Genomic DNA, 17,349 nt, shown 5'->3' on the forward strand with positions numbered 1-17,349 from the left:
AAAAGTGCTCTTAAGTTTCTCCTTTTGTATAAGTCTAAAATCAGTTAACCTTTCCATGAAAACTTGGTGATGGAAGATCATGGTCTACTATACAGTATTGGGTTGTTCCATTTTTTTAAAAAATCATTTTTTTTTTCCTGGAACTAACATACAGATAGGTAAAATCTTGAGATTCGGATGAGTTTTAGTGAAATGTGTCTGTGTTAAACTTTGAATTGGCTGAAACAAAATGACACGAAGCCTATATACATTATTACACACAGAGAAAATAAATATAAATTATATTTTCAAAAGTTTATGTTTGATGAATTCTGATTTTACCATTTGAAGTGTCATATAAAAATTTTATTATCGAAATAGAATCCAGTAAACCAAACAAAAAGTAAAACAATATAGTATGATAATGCAAATGTTCAGAAAATAAGGAACCCTCGCAACCTTCAAATTCAAGCTTAGATATAGTCAAGGTGACAAACTATTTCTGTTTGCCAAAAAAAATTATTTTTAGCACTTGTTGGCTTTAGGAGATGGTCTTCTTGCTTTTAGGCTACCCCCATGTGTTCTACTGATATCAGTGTTTGTCCAAATTGTGTACCAGAATTTCTTTTTCCCTCCATTTAAATGAAAGTATGGATTTTTCAATCACTTACACAAGAGAAAACTGGACTTGAAGGCAGAAAAATGTTGCGGATGACCTTGCTCCACTACATACAATTTGTATGGATTTTTAAAATACAATTATTTGCTTTATTTAATTTCCTTTTGTTTCAGAGTTTTCAGCTAGGAAATGGAGATAGTAATGTCTGTCATAATTGATTCACAAGGATGTGATGATCAAATAATTTAATCTATTAGATAACACTTTATAACACCTTACTATGCACACACTAGTTACCAACATAAAAGTGAAATTGACTTTTTTTTTTTCCTGTGAGGGGAAACTACTGCGTTGTAACACAGTGTACTTAGACCACACTGGATAGAAGTCCTTTGAGTCTTTTTTATTTTTCTGATATCTAATTTTGTGACTTAGCAAATCAAATAAATTTTTCATAAAACAGATGACTAAAGAACCTCTATCAAAGCTTTTATATTAAAACAAATTTCCCCTTAATTTTTTTTCTTGGATTGGACTACTAATCGGAAAACACTTGGATTCTGGGTCTATACTGTAACTATCATGGAAACATTTAATCTCTGCACAGCTCCATTTCCTTATTGAAGATATCTTCCAGCTTTGATAACCAGTGATTTTAAGAAATCTGTGATGTAATCTATCTACATAAAAAGGAAAATATTCATAGTGAAAATGAATTGGAGTTTTCACTGAAGGAAGGGAATATAGTATAATAACTCGAAGAACCCAAAACATTTTCTTAAAAAAAAAAAAGCTTTACAGTTTCTAAAGCATAATAGTCAAATTAAGTTTTAATATAAATCTTCAAAGAATATGGCTTGATTGAAATTTCAGTAATCTAAGCTTGTGTTGAACAGAAAGTTCTAAGAAAATGAAAAAGCCAACATAAAAAGTATTCTATAATTAATGTTATTAAATCATTTGGTTTTTCTCTGTTTATTAAATAGAATGTCTTAAATTGTTTTGTAATTCTTAAGAGAAATAACGATTTATAACCACCAACTTAATTCTATTAGATACCAAAAACGTTTTGAGATTGAACATCGCAAGCCTTGACCAATAGCAATTTGATATTTGCTGATCATTGCCGTTTTCTTGGAAAAGCTTGTGTAGAATATGCAATCACCAGTTCTTTAAAATGCAATGCTTTGTGGACAAGTAGCATGACTAATACATGATTTGTCTACACCATTAAATATTTTAAATTTACTTTTGCATATCAATCTCTATGGCTTTCAATTCAGTCTTATAGAAAAGAAATGATGTTTCTTGTATTCAATGAAATAGAGGATTGAATCAACTCATGTATAGGAGTTAATTTGCAAGATTAAGCTTGCTAATATAATACCCGAAATTACTACACTGATTTGTGGAGACTGATAAAAAGTCATGTTCAAAAAGTTTAGTTTGCTGCCTCTGATACTAAATCTATATTAACATTTTAATAGGCTACTACAAGATTCAGAGCAATATCATCACAGTTGCTTTGCTCTTTATAAGGTCATTTATAGCACTGAGACAGAAGCAACTTGAATAAATTACTGGCATAATGAGCTTCTACTATTTTAGAAAATGTTCCAGAATTTGAATAGAAATATAGTCAGGATTCAGGCACAGCTATCCTGGTCTATAAAACCGGATTAAAGCAATCACTCTGCTATCAAAAATCTCAGATTAGGACCAGTTCACCATTTCAATTCTGATGACAATTAGTCCTAGAATAGACGGATGAAGAAAGTGAGCCTCTAATTTACTTGACGTTCCAAACGCCTTAATGCCTTTGCTTAAATATCACTAGCAATTTTTTTAAGTTAAAAAAATCGGCAAAATGGAAAGACTTGGTGGTGGTCGCTTGATCCTGTTTGGTCGGGGCAGGGGTCGGGAGGGTGGAGATAGAGACTTCACTTAATAGCTGCTTCAGCGGGTGCACACAAACCACTGCGGGCCTTTTCTGAGCCATTTGCTACCCCCGCGGCGAAGGGATGCTTCAGGAGGAAGTGCCTGTGGAGCCGAGAAAGCGCTCTTTCATCGCGGAATACAAACAATTCAAGTCTCTAGATGGCAGCCTTCAAAGCCTTTGGAAAGCAGTCTCTCTCCTCCTCCACCACCCCCACCTCCCCTCCCACTGGCATCTCGGCTCCTTGGCAATGTAGTATCACTACATGTGTGCCCTGGCCAGTGGATACTGGATTTTGCTGCTCTCCAAGAATCCGAACTTAAAGTGTTCATTCCAGGGCCTGCCTGGTGCTCTCCTCTAGAAGCTACCTAGCTGTTTGCTTGGGGAAAAGAGGGAGTAAGGATGGTAGGAATAGCCAGGCTAAGCCGCTGCTTAGGAGAGGAGGGGCAGCGCCGCAGCCGGGGCACCCTCTCCCTGGGAGCAACAGCGTCCTCTGCTCCCGGCGCGAAGCGTCTGCCCCCAGCGAGCGCAAAGAGCGTAAAGGCCACCAGCCCAACGGGGGGCTGAGGGGGCGGTGGGAGCAGGACCAGCACCACCTCCCTGATTTACCCAGACTTTATGGGAAAGATATAATTCTCAGGTACTTAAATTCGCAAAGGACTGAGTTCAAAGGAGTGCGGAACAGGAGAAAAAGGGGCAGGAGAAAGAAACACACCCCGAAAAACACGTTACTCGCACCTGGCAGCTTCTGGGGTAGCGTCCCTGACCCTCCCCCAGTGTAGGGGACGAGCAAAGCCAAAGGTGTTAAGGAACTCGCAGACTAGCAGGGGGTGTGGGGGCAGCGGAGGACAGTGGGACTACCGGCGACCTAGGTCTTTTCTGTCCTGTTTTGGGGCAGTCTAGGTGTGAGTCGGGGGTGAGGCGTAATCTTCTCCACCTCAGCAGCCCCAGACACTCGCTCAGGTCAGGATGGACGGAAAGCGGGGGTACTTGACCCGAGCCCGGTTCCCTCCCGTTTTAGACCTTGGAATCTGTCTTCCCACAAGGTGCGAAACCTCTCCAGGCTGTGTCCGCGGAAAGTCCGGCTCCTGGCTCCAACCAGGTCAAAGCAGCCCTCCGTCCCAGGGCCCTAGAGGCGGGCACCCGGCCGACCCCACCCGGTGCCGCTGCAGCGCGCAGGCCCCACTGAGCATCGCGCCCTGTGGGGCAGTTGACAAGGACCCCTGTAGCTCCAGCGAGGCTGGCCGGACTTACTTGCAAGTGCAGTGACCCCTGTCTCCTCCCTGGGATCCCCATGCAAACCGAAGCGCTCTAGGGCAAGTTGGTGAGCGACTCACAGCACGGAACCCAGTTTGATCGACATTGTGTCGGACAAAGAAAGAAGCGGGTCTTACCTTGGTACCGAGAGCAGAGAGTTGCTATCCATTGTTGATGGGCGCCTAGAGAAGAAAGACGCAAAGTGCAGGGGAAGGATAAGTCTGTGGTGCTAGGACCCAGCTCGCAGAGTGCCAGACTGGCGCGCGCCAGGAGAGCGGCGCGCAGGCTGGGGCGGCGGCGGTGGCGCCCACGGAGACTCGCTCCTCCCTGGCCGGCAAGCTCTGTAAGCTGCGACCGCCCGATATCCCCTCCCGCGGTCCTCTCTGATCTCGCAGGAGCACTTGGCCAACGCTCCCGCCTTTCTGCCTGGCTCCTGCCTCCTCCAGGGCGGGCCCCAATCTCAGATGCTGGAGGATCCCGCTCTACCGCTCATTCGTGCCCAGAAGCATAGGTGACTCCAACAAAATTCCTCTTTCGCCGCCTGCCGTCGGTCTCCCCTTCCCTCTCTCTCTGGTGTACAGCAGGTCTGAGCGCTGAAGTTGTTCACCCACTTTCCCACATTCACGCCCTCACTCCTGGCCACGCCCACACTCCCCGCGGGTGGCGCGCCTCTCCTCTGGCTTCCTGTCTCGATTTCAGATTTGTTTGTGGTATACCACGTTGTTGATCACTCAGAACAATGCTCTCTTTGACCTCCAAGTCTTGTCCCTTTATTTGGACTTCCTCTCTTGGTTTTGGTTTTCACGTCTGTTTCTTTAACTCTTTTGGCTTAACTGTGACTTAGTCTTCACTCGCTTTTGTTAGAACCGTGTGCGTACACAGAAATCTCAAAACCCAGGACAGCAGTCCTCCATCTGAGGTCAGCACTGAGAACCGGGGAGGAAGAGCTGCCACAAACTTCCTCAGTTGCCGGCTGGGTATCTCCCTGAGCAAAAAATGACAGTTGTTTTAAGAAGAAAGACATTGATAGCAGCAAGTAACTGCTAAGGTTAGGGCACTGTTGAATCTGCTTCTTTTTCCAATTAAAAATCGAATTAAAAATAAAATTTGGGACTTCCAAAAACATGAAGGTTGAGCCAATGTACTTTTACTTATTCCTTTTAGTAAGTACAACTAAATCCACTAGAGATTATCTATAAAACATGCATGAGAAAAAGGTGGACAAAAGAATGCTGACCAGCTAGAGATCCCGGGACTCAAGGAATGCCATGATAATGGGTTCCTGAGGTTCTCCCAGACTTTGACTGAAGAAGATGACAACCCAGAAATGTCAAGGAACAGAGACAGGAAAAGCCTTGACAAAGGACTCCTCTTTCTAGCCAAAGGATCAGAAAAGAGGCAGCCTAGCAAGACAGGAAATTTATGCACAATAATGACTCCACTGTGGCCCAAACACTATGAGAAATAACTGTGGCCCTCCTTCAACTACACCGCCAAAGGCCAAGTAGGGAGCCTACATTTCACCATCTGTAGACTCTGAGGATGTAAGTCAGTCCCCTGGCCCAGGTGGTGTCAGAGAAGACTAAGTAGGGACCAGAACTTTCATCCCCTCCAAACACTAGCCACACTTTTCTCTTCATGTCTTGTTTCCCCCATCATGGTGCCAAGAAGAGCTTTAACTTCCACATCCACACAGAAATAATAAAGTCCCCTTCCCATTCCACACATACAGGAGGCATTAAGGAAAAGTAGGAAGCCAGTACTTTAAAAAAATATTTTCTATTTCCATAGGTTTTTGGGAAGCAGGTGGTATTTGGTTACACGAGTAGGTTCTTTAGTGGTTATCTCTGAGATTTTGGTGCACCCATCACCCAAGCAGTATTCACTGAACCCTATTTGCAGTTTTTTATCCCTCGCCCCCCTCCCACACTTTCCCTTGAGTCCCCAAAGTCCACTACATCATTCTTATGCCTTTGCATCTTCGTAGCTTAGCTTCCACTTAGGAGTGAGAACGTTTTCCATTCCTGAGTTACTTCTCATAGAATAATAGTCTCCTCTTCCATCTAAGTTGTTGTAAATGCCATTAATTATGACTGAGTAGTATTTCATTATATACATATACACCACAATTTATTTATCCACTCATTGATTGATAGGCATTTTGGCTAGTTCATGGGAACCAGGACTTTAAATCCCAACAAGAAGTATCAGCACTGCTTCTTCACCTTGGTATCAATGACCTTGTACTTTCATACCCACAGAGCAGTAATCCACTCTGCACTGAGGCACTGTCAGAGGAGTTGTTGTGGAGAGTCAAAAACCATAGTCCAAAAGTAATAAGGCCCTGTGTGTATTCCCTGCCCCCCACTTCCAATCACAGAAGGCCACATGGGAAGCAGGTAGGTAGGCACTCCTAACACTTTTAGCCAGAGAGATATCAGTGAAGGCCTAGTGAGGAACTCTTGCTTCACAGTAATGAATACCTACCTGGTTTCAAGTGTCAACAAAAGCCAAGTGAGGGCCCCAGACTTCTACCCTCACTTGGTAGTGATGAGGCAGTGCTGCTAATTTTCCTTGCCCTACAGGAGCAATGTCAAGAGAAGCCACCTAAAACAGATCTTTAAATAAAATTCAGAATTTGCTAACATAATGTTCTGAACTGGCAGGCTTTAATAGAAAATTCTTTGTCATATTAAAAACCAGATCTGAATGAAAATCAACACAAAACAATCAATTGATACTATTAATAACATGGAAATGACAGAGATGTTAAATGTAACTGTCAAAGATTTTAAAGCAGCCATGATAAAAATAATTGGACGAGTAATATAAATAAATAAAAAATAGAAAGTCATTCCCTAAAAAAATCTAAGCAAATATAAGTAGAAGATGTAAAGAAAAAACAAATGGAGATTTTAGAAGTGAAAAATACAATAACCAAAATAAAACACAAATTGTTTTATTAGTTGGAGAGAAATATCACTTTACCTGTAAGAAAAATATAGTTCAAAAACAGTGTATTTCCAACTAGAAGCCATGGAGGACTGAAGTAATTGACATTTTTCAAGTGCGGAGAAAGAGAACTATGAACAAAGAATCTTCTGTCTAATAAAAATACTCATTAGAAATGAAGGTGAACATGATATAGGATTCCAGCAGGCCCCTCCTAAAAGAATGAGTAAAAGAAATTCTCTAGACAGAAATAAAACTGTCTTTATAGTTTCAGGAATCTCAGAATATTAGGAAAGAAGAAAACAATAAGAAAATAATTGGTAAATACAACAAAATTTTCTTTTCCTTTTGAGTTTCCTAAACTAGATTTGAAAATCAAAGGCAAGATTATGACTTTGCCTGATATGCTTCTAAATGTTGACAGAGAAAACATTTAAGACAATTACATTAAAGGGAGAAGGGTATAGGGTGTACGACAAATAAGGTTTACACACTTTGTTCAAACTGGTAAATTGACAACACTGATAAACTATAAATTTATATATACATATACATACATATATATACACATGTATATATAATATGTAGAGAAATTACTTTATAAAGTATGCACATAGATATACTAAAAATGATATAGTTAAATCAATGAAATTGGATTTATTGATTTTAAAATTTTTTCATTTTTATTATTTAAAAATTTTTAAAAGTGTTTAATTAACCCATAGTAGAGGAGGAAAAAGGAAACAAAAACAAAAAAGAGAGAAAACATAGAAAATAAACAGAAACAACAAAATAAAACTTAATTTTGAGCCTAATGAACCAATGATTGCATTAAATGTAAATGGTCTAAATAGAACAATTCAGAGGCAGAGATTGGCAGTGTGAATTAAAAACATGACCCAATTATGTGCTCCCTATAACAAACATTTCAAATACAACCCTATAGGAAGATTGAAAGTAAAAATGTGATAAAATATATGTTATACAAACATTATTGAAAAGAATGCGTATATGATCATATTAATATGACATATGATAGACCCCAGAGCAAAGAAAATTACCAGAGACAGACAGGAGATTATTTAATAATAAGAGGGTTAATCTCCCAAGTAGATATAGCAACTTTAGATACACAGAAACAGAAGAGCTGCAAAAATATATAAAGCAACAGAATAATAGAACTAAAAAAAGAAACAGACAATCCAAAATTATACCTGAAAACTTTAATCACTTTTTCAACTACTAGCCTGAAAATTATTGAGAATATTTAAAGACTCAGCAACACCATCAGCTGAAAGGATCAAACTGACATTTATAGTATATGCCACCTAAAAATAGGAGAATACACTTTTTTTCAAGTGTTCATTGAACATACACTAAGATAAACCATATTTTGGGACAAAAGGAAACATCAATAAATTAGAAATAATTGAAATCATACATGTAGTATGTCCTCCAACTACAATGAAAACAAAAAGGAAATCAAGAACAGAAAGATAAGAGAAATATATTCAAATACTTGGAAACTAAACACCAGACATCTAAACAATTCAAAGGTCAAGGATGAAGCCTCAAAGAAAATTTAAAAAATACATCTAATTCAATGAAGATGAAAATACAATGTATCAAAATTTCTGGGACACTATTATGCTTTCATACACACTACATCTCTGGCCCACTTTTCTGCCTTTCTCTTCTACTTTTAATGGTTCACATGATTAGATTGGGCCACTTGGATAATCCTGGGTAATTTCCTCATCTCAATATTCTTAACCTAATCATATCACCAAAGCCCCTTTACTCACATAAGGTAGCATTTCCACAGGTTTTGGGGACTGAGGTGCGACTGTCTGCTGTCTGACTGTCATTTGGGATCTGTTATTCTGCCTGCCATAATCAGCCATTTTGGTGTGCTGGGATGGTAGGTAGGGAAGGAAGGTAATTGCAGAGCCATGCCAGGATTGTTGTTTCTTAGACATGACCTGCTGTGCAATTATTCACAGATGTCTCTGGGCCCACATCTCCCTGTTTTGGAGATTCTGAGGGATGGCACTTGTTGATTTCTTTCCCTCTTTCCCTTGGTCTATTCATGTTTTCATTATTCAACAATCAATACTCACTGTCTTACTCCATTTAGGTGGCTGAAGCAAAATAGCATAGACTGGGTGGTTTACAAATGATAGACATTCGTTTCTCACAGTTCTGCAGGTTCAGAAGTCCAAGATCAAGGTGCTGATAGATACAGTGTCCAGTGAGGGCCTGCTTTCCATTCACAATGATACCTTCTCTCTGCATCCCCACATTGGTGGAAGGGAAAAAGGACCTCTCTGGGACCTCTTTTATAAGGGCACTAATTCTATTCATGAGAAAGGACCTTATTATCTCCCAAGGTCCAACTTTCTAATACCAATTATATTGGTAATTGGATTTTAGCAGGGGTGAGGAGGGGAACAATATTCAGACCAGAGTACTCACTGTGTTTCATGGTTCAGGTACTATTGTGGGTGATGTACATACTGAGAGGCATTAGTAGCAGGAGCAGCCAGGTCCCTGCCTATTCTCATAGAACTTAGTTTCTTTCTTTCTTTCTTCCTCCCTCCTTCTCTTCTCTTCTCTTCTCTTCTCTTCTCTTCTCTTCTCTTCTCTTCTCTTCTCTTCTCTTCTCTTCTCTTCTCTCTCTTCTCTTCTCCTCTCCTCTTCTCTCTCTCTTTCTCCCTCTCTCTTTCTTTCTTTCTTCTTTTTTTCTTTCTTTTTTTTTTTTGGAGTTTTGCTCTTGCTGCCCAGGCTGGAGTGCAATGGTGCAATCTCAGCTCACTACACCCTCTGCCTCTCAGGTTCAAGTGATTCTCCTGCCTTAGCTTCCCCAGTAGCTGGGATTACAGGCACCCACCACCACGCCCAGCTAATATTTTTAGTAAAGATGGGGTGTCATCATATTGGCCAGGCTGGTCTCGAACTCCTGACCTTAGATGATCTGCCCGCCTCAGCCTCCCAATATGCTGGGATCACAGGTGTGAGCCACTAAGCCTGGCCAGAGCTTAGTTTCTGAAGGAGAGGGCTGACTAAATGGGAGACTTTCAGATAATGTTGTATGGTATAAATTACATGCAGCAGGGTAACTTTGGATTAGTTGGTGGGGAACATATTTCTCAAAAGGGAACGTTTACACTCATTCCATACAGAAAAAGCAAGATATGCAAAATCTAGGGGGAAGAACATGGCCAATAGGCAGAGGGAACAAACAGTTACTGGAATAGTTTCTGAATCAGCCCTAACTTTATGATGAACTTGATGGCTTGGCATGTACAAAGAAGACCAGTGCATATTGTCTTTTTTGGTGATGGTTTCCCTTTTCCACATGTAAGATTTGGCCACCTAAAGTTTGGACTTCACAGTCCATTCTGAGGTTGAGTACAAATCTGAGAAATGAGCATCACTATAATCTTCTCACTCTCTCCCCACTCCCTGTAAGTCTCGTGGTGTCCTCATGACTATCTCAAATAATAGTACTGATCACTAACACTGAGGTTTTTCTCCCAAGATATCTGACACGTATAGTATATGCTTCTTCCTTTAAAAATAAAGAAATGAGGAAAGAAAAAGAGCACCAGGAGAGAAATCACAGTGGTAGGGAAGTGGTTCAGTCTGTAATTTACATGTCACACATTAGAATCCTTACTAAGAAACAAGGAAAATGTCTATGTGCATTCCAAATCCTAAACATTTCTTTGATTACTGAGACTCAGAGCCTTAATTGCAATGATCATGGCACCTGCTGGAACAACTAAGCAATGAAGTTCAAACAAATTAATGGTAGATATTTTCGATTTTTTGTGCAGCATATTAAAATAAACAGTTGGAAAATTAATTTTTTTAAAAAAGCAAGTGGATAACAGGGCATTATGGAACTCTTCAAATCATTAGTTTGACTGAAATTTTTCTTTCCAATTTCTTAGCTTTGTGAAGTTCTTAAATGCAGTCCTTGTGGCATTGCTCTCCAAAATGTAAGCTTCTACCAATTCTGAGAGCAGGAAGGGGTGGTGCATTAACCCGATAATTCTAGTTGGCAGCTACCAGAATTTGAGCTTCTCAAGATTTGGGAGGGAAGCTGGTGCTATTCTCCTAATGTGGTCTCAAAGCAGCATCAGAAGTCAGTAGATTTCATTCAGATTTCTGGAAGAAGTGTGACAAGCTAGAACGTAAGAATTCTGAAGTTTCATATCAAAGATTCAATGACAGTCATAGAACTTGAAGGGATTACTGAACAGGGCCTGAACAGTTCCTAAAAGTATGTGAAAATGACTAAGATTCACCCGTGTGGACATAAGAAAATGTCCTACTTAGCTTTAAGCATGTAGACATAGAGAAGAAACCAGTGAGACATGATATTTATTTAGCAGCTGAAGGAGCCAGTATGCTCAGATGCCACAGGGAAATGGGAAGAAGCCCTTACATAGCCTGGCTATAGCTATTCTTGTCCATGCAGCCTCCTAAAATCCCTCCCCAGTGTCTGCAGCATTGATGACATTGATCAAGCCAACAGAACACATCTGAATATGATCAATTTGGTGATCAATATTTAGCTTTAGCAGGAAGCACCTGAATACATTAACTTAACATGCTTGGAATATGGCTTTTGAATACGGCCGAACCATGTTCTTTGGGTCAATGGGTCTCAACCCTGTCTATAGATCAATACTTAACCCTGCAAAGACTGAAGAGACGTGCCCAGGCGTGAGTGTTTTATAAAATTTCCTGAGGCAGATCTAATGTGCAACGTTTATATGAACATCTTCTAAGTCTACAGAAGACCTTGAAATATTTCTTTTTCAAATATTTTATTTTGTAGAACAAATCACAGGCCTAGGGAAAAGACACCTTGCTTAAGATATTATTCAGTGCTGGGCCTAGAATAGAAATATTCTAAATCTTGCCATTTAAAAGAGGCCATGGCTTTTCAAGTGAAAGTGTCAGGTCATATAGAGAAAATATAATTTTGCTTTTACGGGTCTTTAAAGGATTACTTTATACAGCCTTATAGTCCTTAGCAAACCTTATAGGTTTTCACAGTGTTCAATTATTTATTTAGCCCACACACATTTCTAGAGTTCCTTTACAACGGCCAATCTTTGTTTGGGTACTTGGATTATATTAGTGAGTAAAATATGCACAGACCCTTGTCTTCTGGTTTTTTATGTTCTCCTAGGAGAAGGCAGACGATAAACAACCCAAGTGGAAGTACATAAATTGGTTTAATGGAAGGTGATATGTACTTTTAAAAAGGAAAGTTGAGCAGGGGAATTAAGAGTACTGGGTAGGGGCACCTTTTAGCATGAAGTAAAGTGGTGGGGTTTGGCCCTATTGAGAGGAAAGGATGGTGGGAGTGAATATCTGGAGAAGATTTTTTCCAGACAGAAGGAACCGAGAGAATGGTTCTGAGGGAAAATTGCAGGATAGGAAGGAGGGTGTAGAGGAGCAAATCATAAAGGCCCTTGTAGACCATTTAAGGACCATGATTTTATTCTCAATAAAATGGGGAAGCTTTGGAGAGCTTTGAGCAGAGGAGTGAAATCTGATTGATGTTGTCAAAATATCAGTTTGGCTGTGATGTGGGAACAGAGTGCACAGAAGCAAGAGAGAAGGTAAGTGCTCCAGGGCATCAGGGTAGGGGTGAGAACTAGGAACATTCTGATGATATCTTGTTGTTTGTTTAAATGTACATTTTAAAATTTATTTAAAAACATTTAGACACAGTAAAATTCATTTTCTTTTGAATGTGACAAACTTACCAAGTCAGGTAACCACCACCTAGTCAGAATATAGGATGATTCCCTCTTCTCCCCCAAACTTCCCCTATACTATACTTTCATAGTTCTTCAACCATCTTCAACCACCTCTCACCCCTGGCAACCACTGATTTATTCTCCATTCCAAAAGTTGTTGTTGTTGTTGTTTTCCTCAGAATGTCACACAAAATGTAACTATGCAGTATGAAATCATTTGTACGGTTTCTTGTTCTTAGCATAATGCACTTGAGATTTATCCAGGTTGCTGTATGCCATGGTTTGAATGCATGCATCTCTTTAACATTTTTATGTTGAAACTTAAACCCTGAGGTGATGGTATTAAGAGGTGGGCTTTCTTTTTCCTGCTTCTTCTTCTTCTTCGTCTTCTTCTTCTTCTTCTTGTTCTTCTTCTTCTTCCTCTTCTTTTTTTTGTTTTGTGTAAAGGAAGTGATTAAATCCTGAGGGCTTTGTCCTCATAATAGATTTGTGCTCTCATAAAAGAGTTTGAATGGAGTTTTCTAGTGCCTTTTGCCCTTTCATCCCTTCTGCCATGTGAGGACACAATATTCACTCCTTTTTGCCCTCCTCTGCCATGTGAGGAAATAGCAAGCAGGCACAATTTTAGGAAGCAGTGAGCATTCAGATCTAATCATCAGACATTAGATCTGCTGATGCCCTAATGTTGGACTTCCCACCTTCCAGAACACTGAGAAATAAATTTCTATTGTTTGTAAATTACCTAGTTTAAGGTATTTTGCTATAGCAACAGAAGCAGACTAAGACATTGTGTCTAACAATAATTCACATTTTTTAATTGCAGAATTGTATTTTGTTGTATGAATGTACATCAGTTTATCTATTTATTCACTGAAGAACATTTGGTTTTTTGACAATTAAGAATATTGCTGTTATAAAAGCAATGTGGATGTTTTGGTGTGAATATACACTTTCATTTCTCTAAAGTAAACATGTAGGAGTGCAATTTCTGGGCCATACAGTAAGTTTATGGCTTCACTTTATAGGAAACTGCCAAAAATTTTCCAGAGTAACTCTACCATTTTGAATTCTTACCAGCAACTTATGAGAGTTCCATTGCTCCACATTCCCATCAATATTGGAGAGTATCAATTTTATTTTAATTCAATCATTCTAATGAGTGTGTAGTGGAATGCAAATGTCATTTTAATTTGGATTTAACTAATGAATAATGATGTTAAATGTCTTTTCTGTACTTCTTTTTATCTACACATCTTCTTCCATGCCTATTCAAACTTTTATCCATTTTTCCTTTTTAAAAATTGACACATTGTTGAGTTTTGAGGTTTTACACACATTCAGGCACACATCCTGAATATAATACAAAATTTGTCAGATACATAATTAATAGGTATTTTATTTCCAGCCTGTAGGCTATGTTTCTATTCTCTTAACAGGCCCTTTCACAGTGGCAAATTTTTTCATTTTGTTGAAGTCTAATCTATCATTTTTTTCCTTGATAAAGCATGACTTCAGTGTCATTCTCAAGAACTCTTCCCTTAGCCTAATTTTCTTATTTTTCTAAAGATTTGGATATTTGGGGTTCTATATTTAAGTTTATAATCAATTTTGTATTACTTTGTATAAGAAATAAGTTGTTGGTTGATGTTATTTTTTTCATGTGAAGATTTCATTGTTCCAAAACAGATTGTTAGAAAGAATATCCTTTCTTCATTAAATGGTCTTTGTAACTTTGCCAGCAGTCAGTTGACCATATTTGTGCATGTCTATTTCTAGACTTTCTATTCTGCTATTCTCATCTTTTTATTCATCCATTTGTCAGTACTGTAACAATCTTGATTACTGTAACTTTACAATGAGCCTTAAAATCAGTTAGTGTGAGCCTTCCAATTTTGGATATTCTAGTTCTTTCCTTTCAACAAAAAATTTTGGAGCTAGGTGATTGACATTGTATTAGTCTTCTCAGGCAGCCACAGCCAAATACCATAGACTAGGTGACTTAAACAACAGAACTTTATTTTTCACAGTTTTGAGACAGTCCAAGATTAAGGTGCTGTCTGATTTGGTTTTTGGAGAGAGGTCCCTTCCTGGTTTACAGAAAGCTCCTTCTCACTGTGACCTCGCATGGTAGAGAGAAAGAAAGCGTTAGCTTTGTGGTGTCTCTTCTAATAAGGACACCAATTCTACTGGATTAGAGCGTCATCCTTATGATCTCATTTAACATTAGGTACCCCCACAAAGGCCATGTCTCAAAATATAGTCACATTGGTAGTTGGGACTCCAACACGTGCTTTTTGGAAGTATTTATAGCCTGGGGAGAAATGCCAAACGTGGGTGAAGGGGAAAAGGAAAGCAAAGCACACTGCCATGTGTGTACCTACGCAACTGTCTTGCATGCTCTGCTCATGTACCCCAAAACCTAAAATCCAATAAAAAATTTTAAAAAATTAACAAAAAAAAAATACATGAATTTTGAAGACACACAAATATTCAGTCCTTAACAGATATCTACAGGAAATCCTGCTGGTATGATTAGGATTGCACTAAATTTATAGATTGATTTTGGAAGTGTGGTTTGAATTATTCATTCTCAAAAGAATGATATTGTTTCTTTAGCATTGGAAATATTACATTGTCTATATGAGATTAAATGCACTTTAAATGTTTTTTATCAACTTCTAATTATTAGAAACACATATACATGTGCAATAGCTAAGGAGATATCTGGTAGTAAGAAAAAAACTCTCCTGTCCATGAAGTAATTTCCATATAATATTGTAGATCCAGTTGGAAAAAATTGTGTAGGTATGATATTGATATGTACAGAAAAGATAGTGAATGTTTACATATTTATGTAATTGTTCATATTTCTTTTTTATTTATGCAGAATAATTAAATGTACTGAAAGTTCACCAATGAACACTTGATATCATTTGCTTTCCCTTTCTTTGTTAGCTTTAATTTACTATTTTGCAGATGTTACATGTGTTGTGAAAAATGGCTTTTGCTGATTTTTAAAATCCTCTTTAAAATGATTATTTGAAATAAAATGATGCATTCTTTTATATCATACACAAAATCAACTCAAAGTGTATTGATTAAAGACTTAAATTTAAGTCGTGAAATTGTAAAACTTCTAAAAGAAAGTGAGAAAATCTTCATGACATTGGCCTTGGCAATGATTTTATGGCTATGACATCAAAACATGAGCAGCAAAAACAAAAATAAACAAGTGAGATAATATCAAACTAAAAAGCTTCTGCACAATAAAGGAACCAAGAGAATGAAAAGACAACCTGTATAGTAGGAGAAAATACTCATATGGCTGATAGGGGTTAATTTCCCCATTATGTAAGGAATTCCTATAATTCAATAGCAAAAAATGAATAACTCAGTTAAAAAATGGGCTAATGAACTGAATAGACATTTCTCTAAAGAAGACATGCAAATGGCCAAGAGGTATATGAAAAAATGTTCAATGTTACTTGTCATCAGGGAAATTAGTCAAAATCACAATGAAGTATCTTCTCACACCTGTCAGGATGCGTCTTAAACTTAATAAATAAATAAAAGACAACAAGTGTTGGCAAGAATGTGGAGAAACTGGGACACTTGCACACTGTCAGTGGGAATATAAAGTGGTGCAGCTGTCATGGAAAATAGTACAGAGGTTTTCAAAAATACAAAGATAAAACTACCACGTGGTGTAGCAATTCCTCTTCAACATTTATCCAGAAGAATTAAAATCAGGATACTGAGGAGCTGTTAGCACTTCCATGCTCATTACAGCACTATGTGCAATAGGAGCGATGTGGAGACAACCTAAATATCCATTGACAGATGTGTGGGTTAAGAAAATGTGTAATACATATGCAATGGAATACAATTCAGCCTTTAAAAAGATGGAGATTCTGGCCAGGTGCAGTGGCTCATGCCTAAAACCCTAGCACATTGGGAAGTTGAGGTGGGTGTTTCACCTGCAGTGAGGAGTTCGAGACCAGCTTGACTAACATGGTGAAACCCCATCTCTACTAAAAATAATAAAAAAAAATACCTGGGCATGTGGTGGGTGCCTGTAATCCCAGCTGCTTGGGAGTCTGAGGCAGGAGAATAGCTTGAACTCAGGAGGCAGACATTGCAGCGAGCCAAGATCATGCCATTGCATTCCAACGTGGGCGACAAGAGTGAAACTCCATTTCAAAAACAACAACAAAAAATGAAGATTCTGAAATACTGAAATACAGAATAATATGGGTAAAGCCTGAAGACATTATGCTAAGTAAAATAAGCTCGTCATGGAAAGAAAAACACAGCAAGACTCCACTTATGTAGCCTATCTAAGACAGTCATATTCATATAATCAGAATAAAATGGTGGCTGCTAGAAACTGGGTGAAGGGAGAATGAAGGAATTCCTAATCAACAGGTGTTAAGTTTCAGGTAACCAAGATGATTCAGGTCCAAAGAGTTGCTGTACAACAATGTACCTGTAATCAACAATAATGTACATTTACAAATTTATTACAAGGTGAATGTCATGTTAAGTGTTCTTACCACAGTCAAATAGCAGTAAAAGAAAAATAAAATAGATGAAGTGAATGATGAAAGGAAAGTGAAATAATGAATGTGAAGCGAAAGAGTGAGTGATGCAAGAGTGAAAGAGTAAATGATGTAGGAGAAGCACAAAAGCAAGAGCCAAGAAATTAGAAGCTGGGAGACTTTTCTTCTCCATGTGTGGCCCGCTGAATCACACTGTGCAAGTCCATCTCCCATACAGACACACCCATAACACTTGTGGGACTTTACTATAAAGTTACAGTAATC

The 17,349-nt window shown here is 38.5% G+C and overlaps 1 protein-coding gene across 6 annotated transcripts in view; it reads right to left on the reverse strand.

The window, feature by feature from the left end:
* Positions 1-4,379, reverse strand: part of SPHKAP (SPHK1 interactor, AKAP domain containing) — a 181,420-nt gene extending 177,041 nt beyond the window's left edge. For all 6 annotated transcript variants that reach the window (XM_008999649.5, XM_002749865.6, XM_035305966.3 and 3 more), the window contains exon 1: positions 3,929-4,379. In XM_008999649.5, coding sequence (XP_008997897.3) covers positions 3,929-3,960 — 32 coding nt within the window. In that variant the 5' untranslated portion in view covers positions 3,961-4,379. The remainder of the gene's footprint in view (positions 1-3,928) is intronic.
* Positions 4,380-17,349: the final 12,970 nt, after the last annotated feature.

This window comes from Callithrix jacchus, chromosome 6 (genome assembly GCF_049354715.1).
Source record: "Callithrix jacchus isolate 240 chromosome 6, calJac240_pri, whole genome shotgun sequence".
Classification (NCBI taxonomy): domain Eukaryota; kingdom Metazoa; phylum Chordata; class Mammalia; order Primates; family Cebidae; genus Callithrix; species Callithrix jacchus.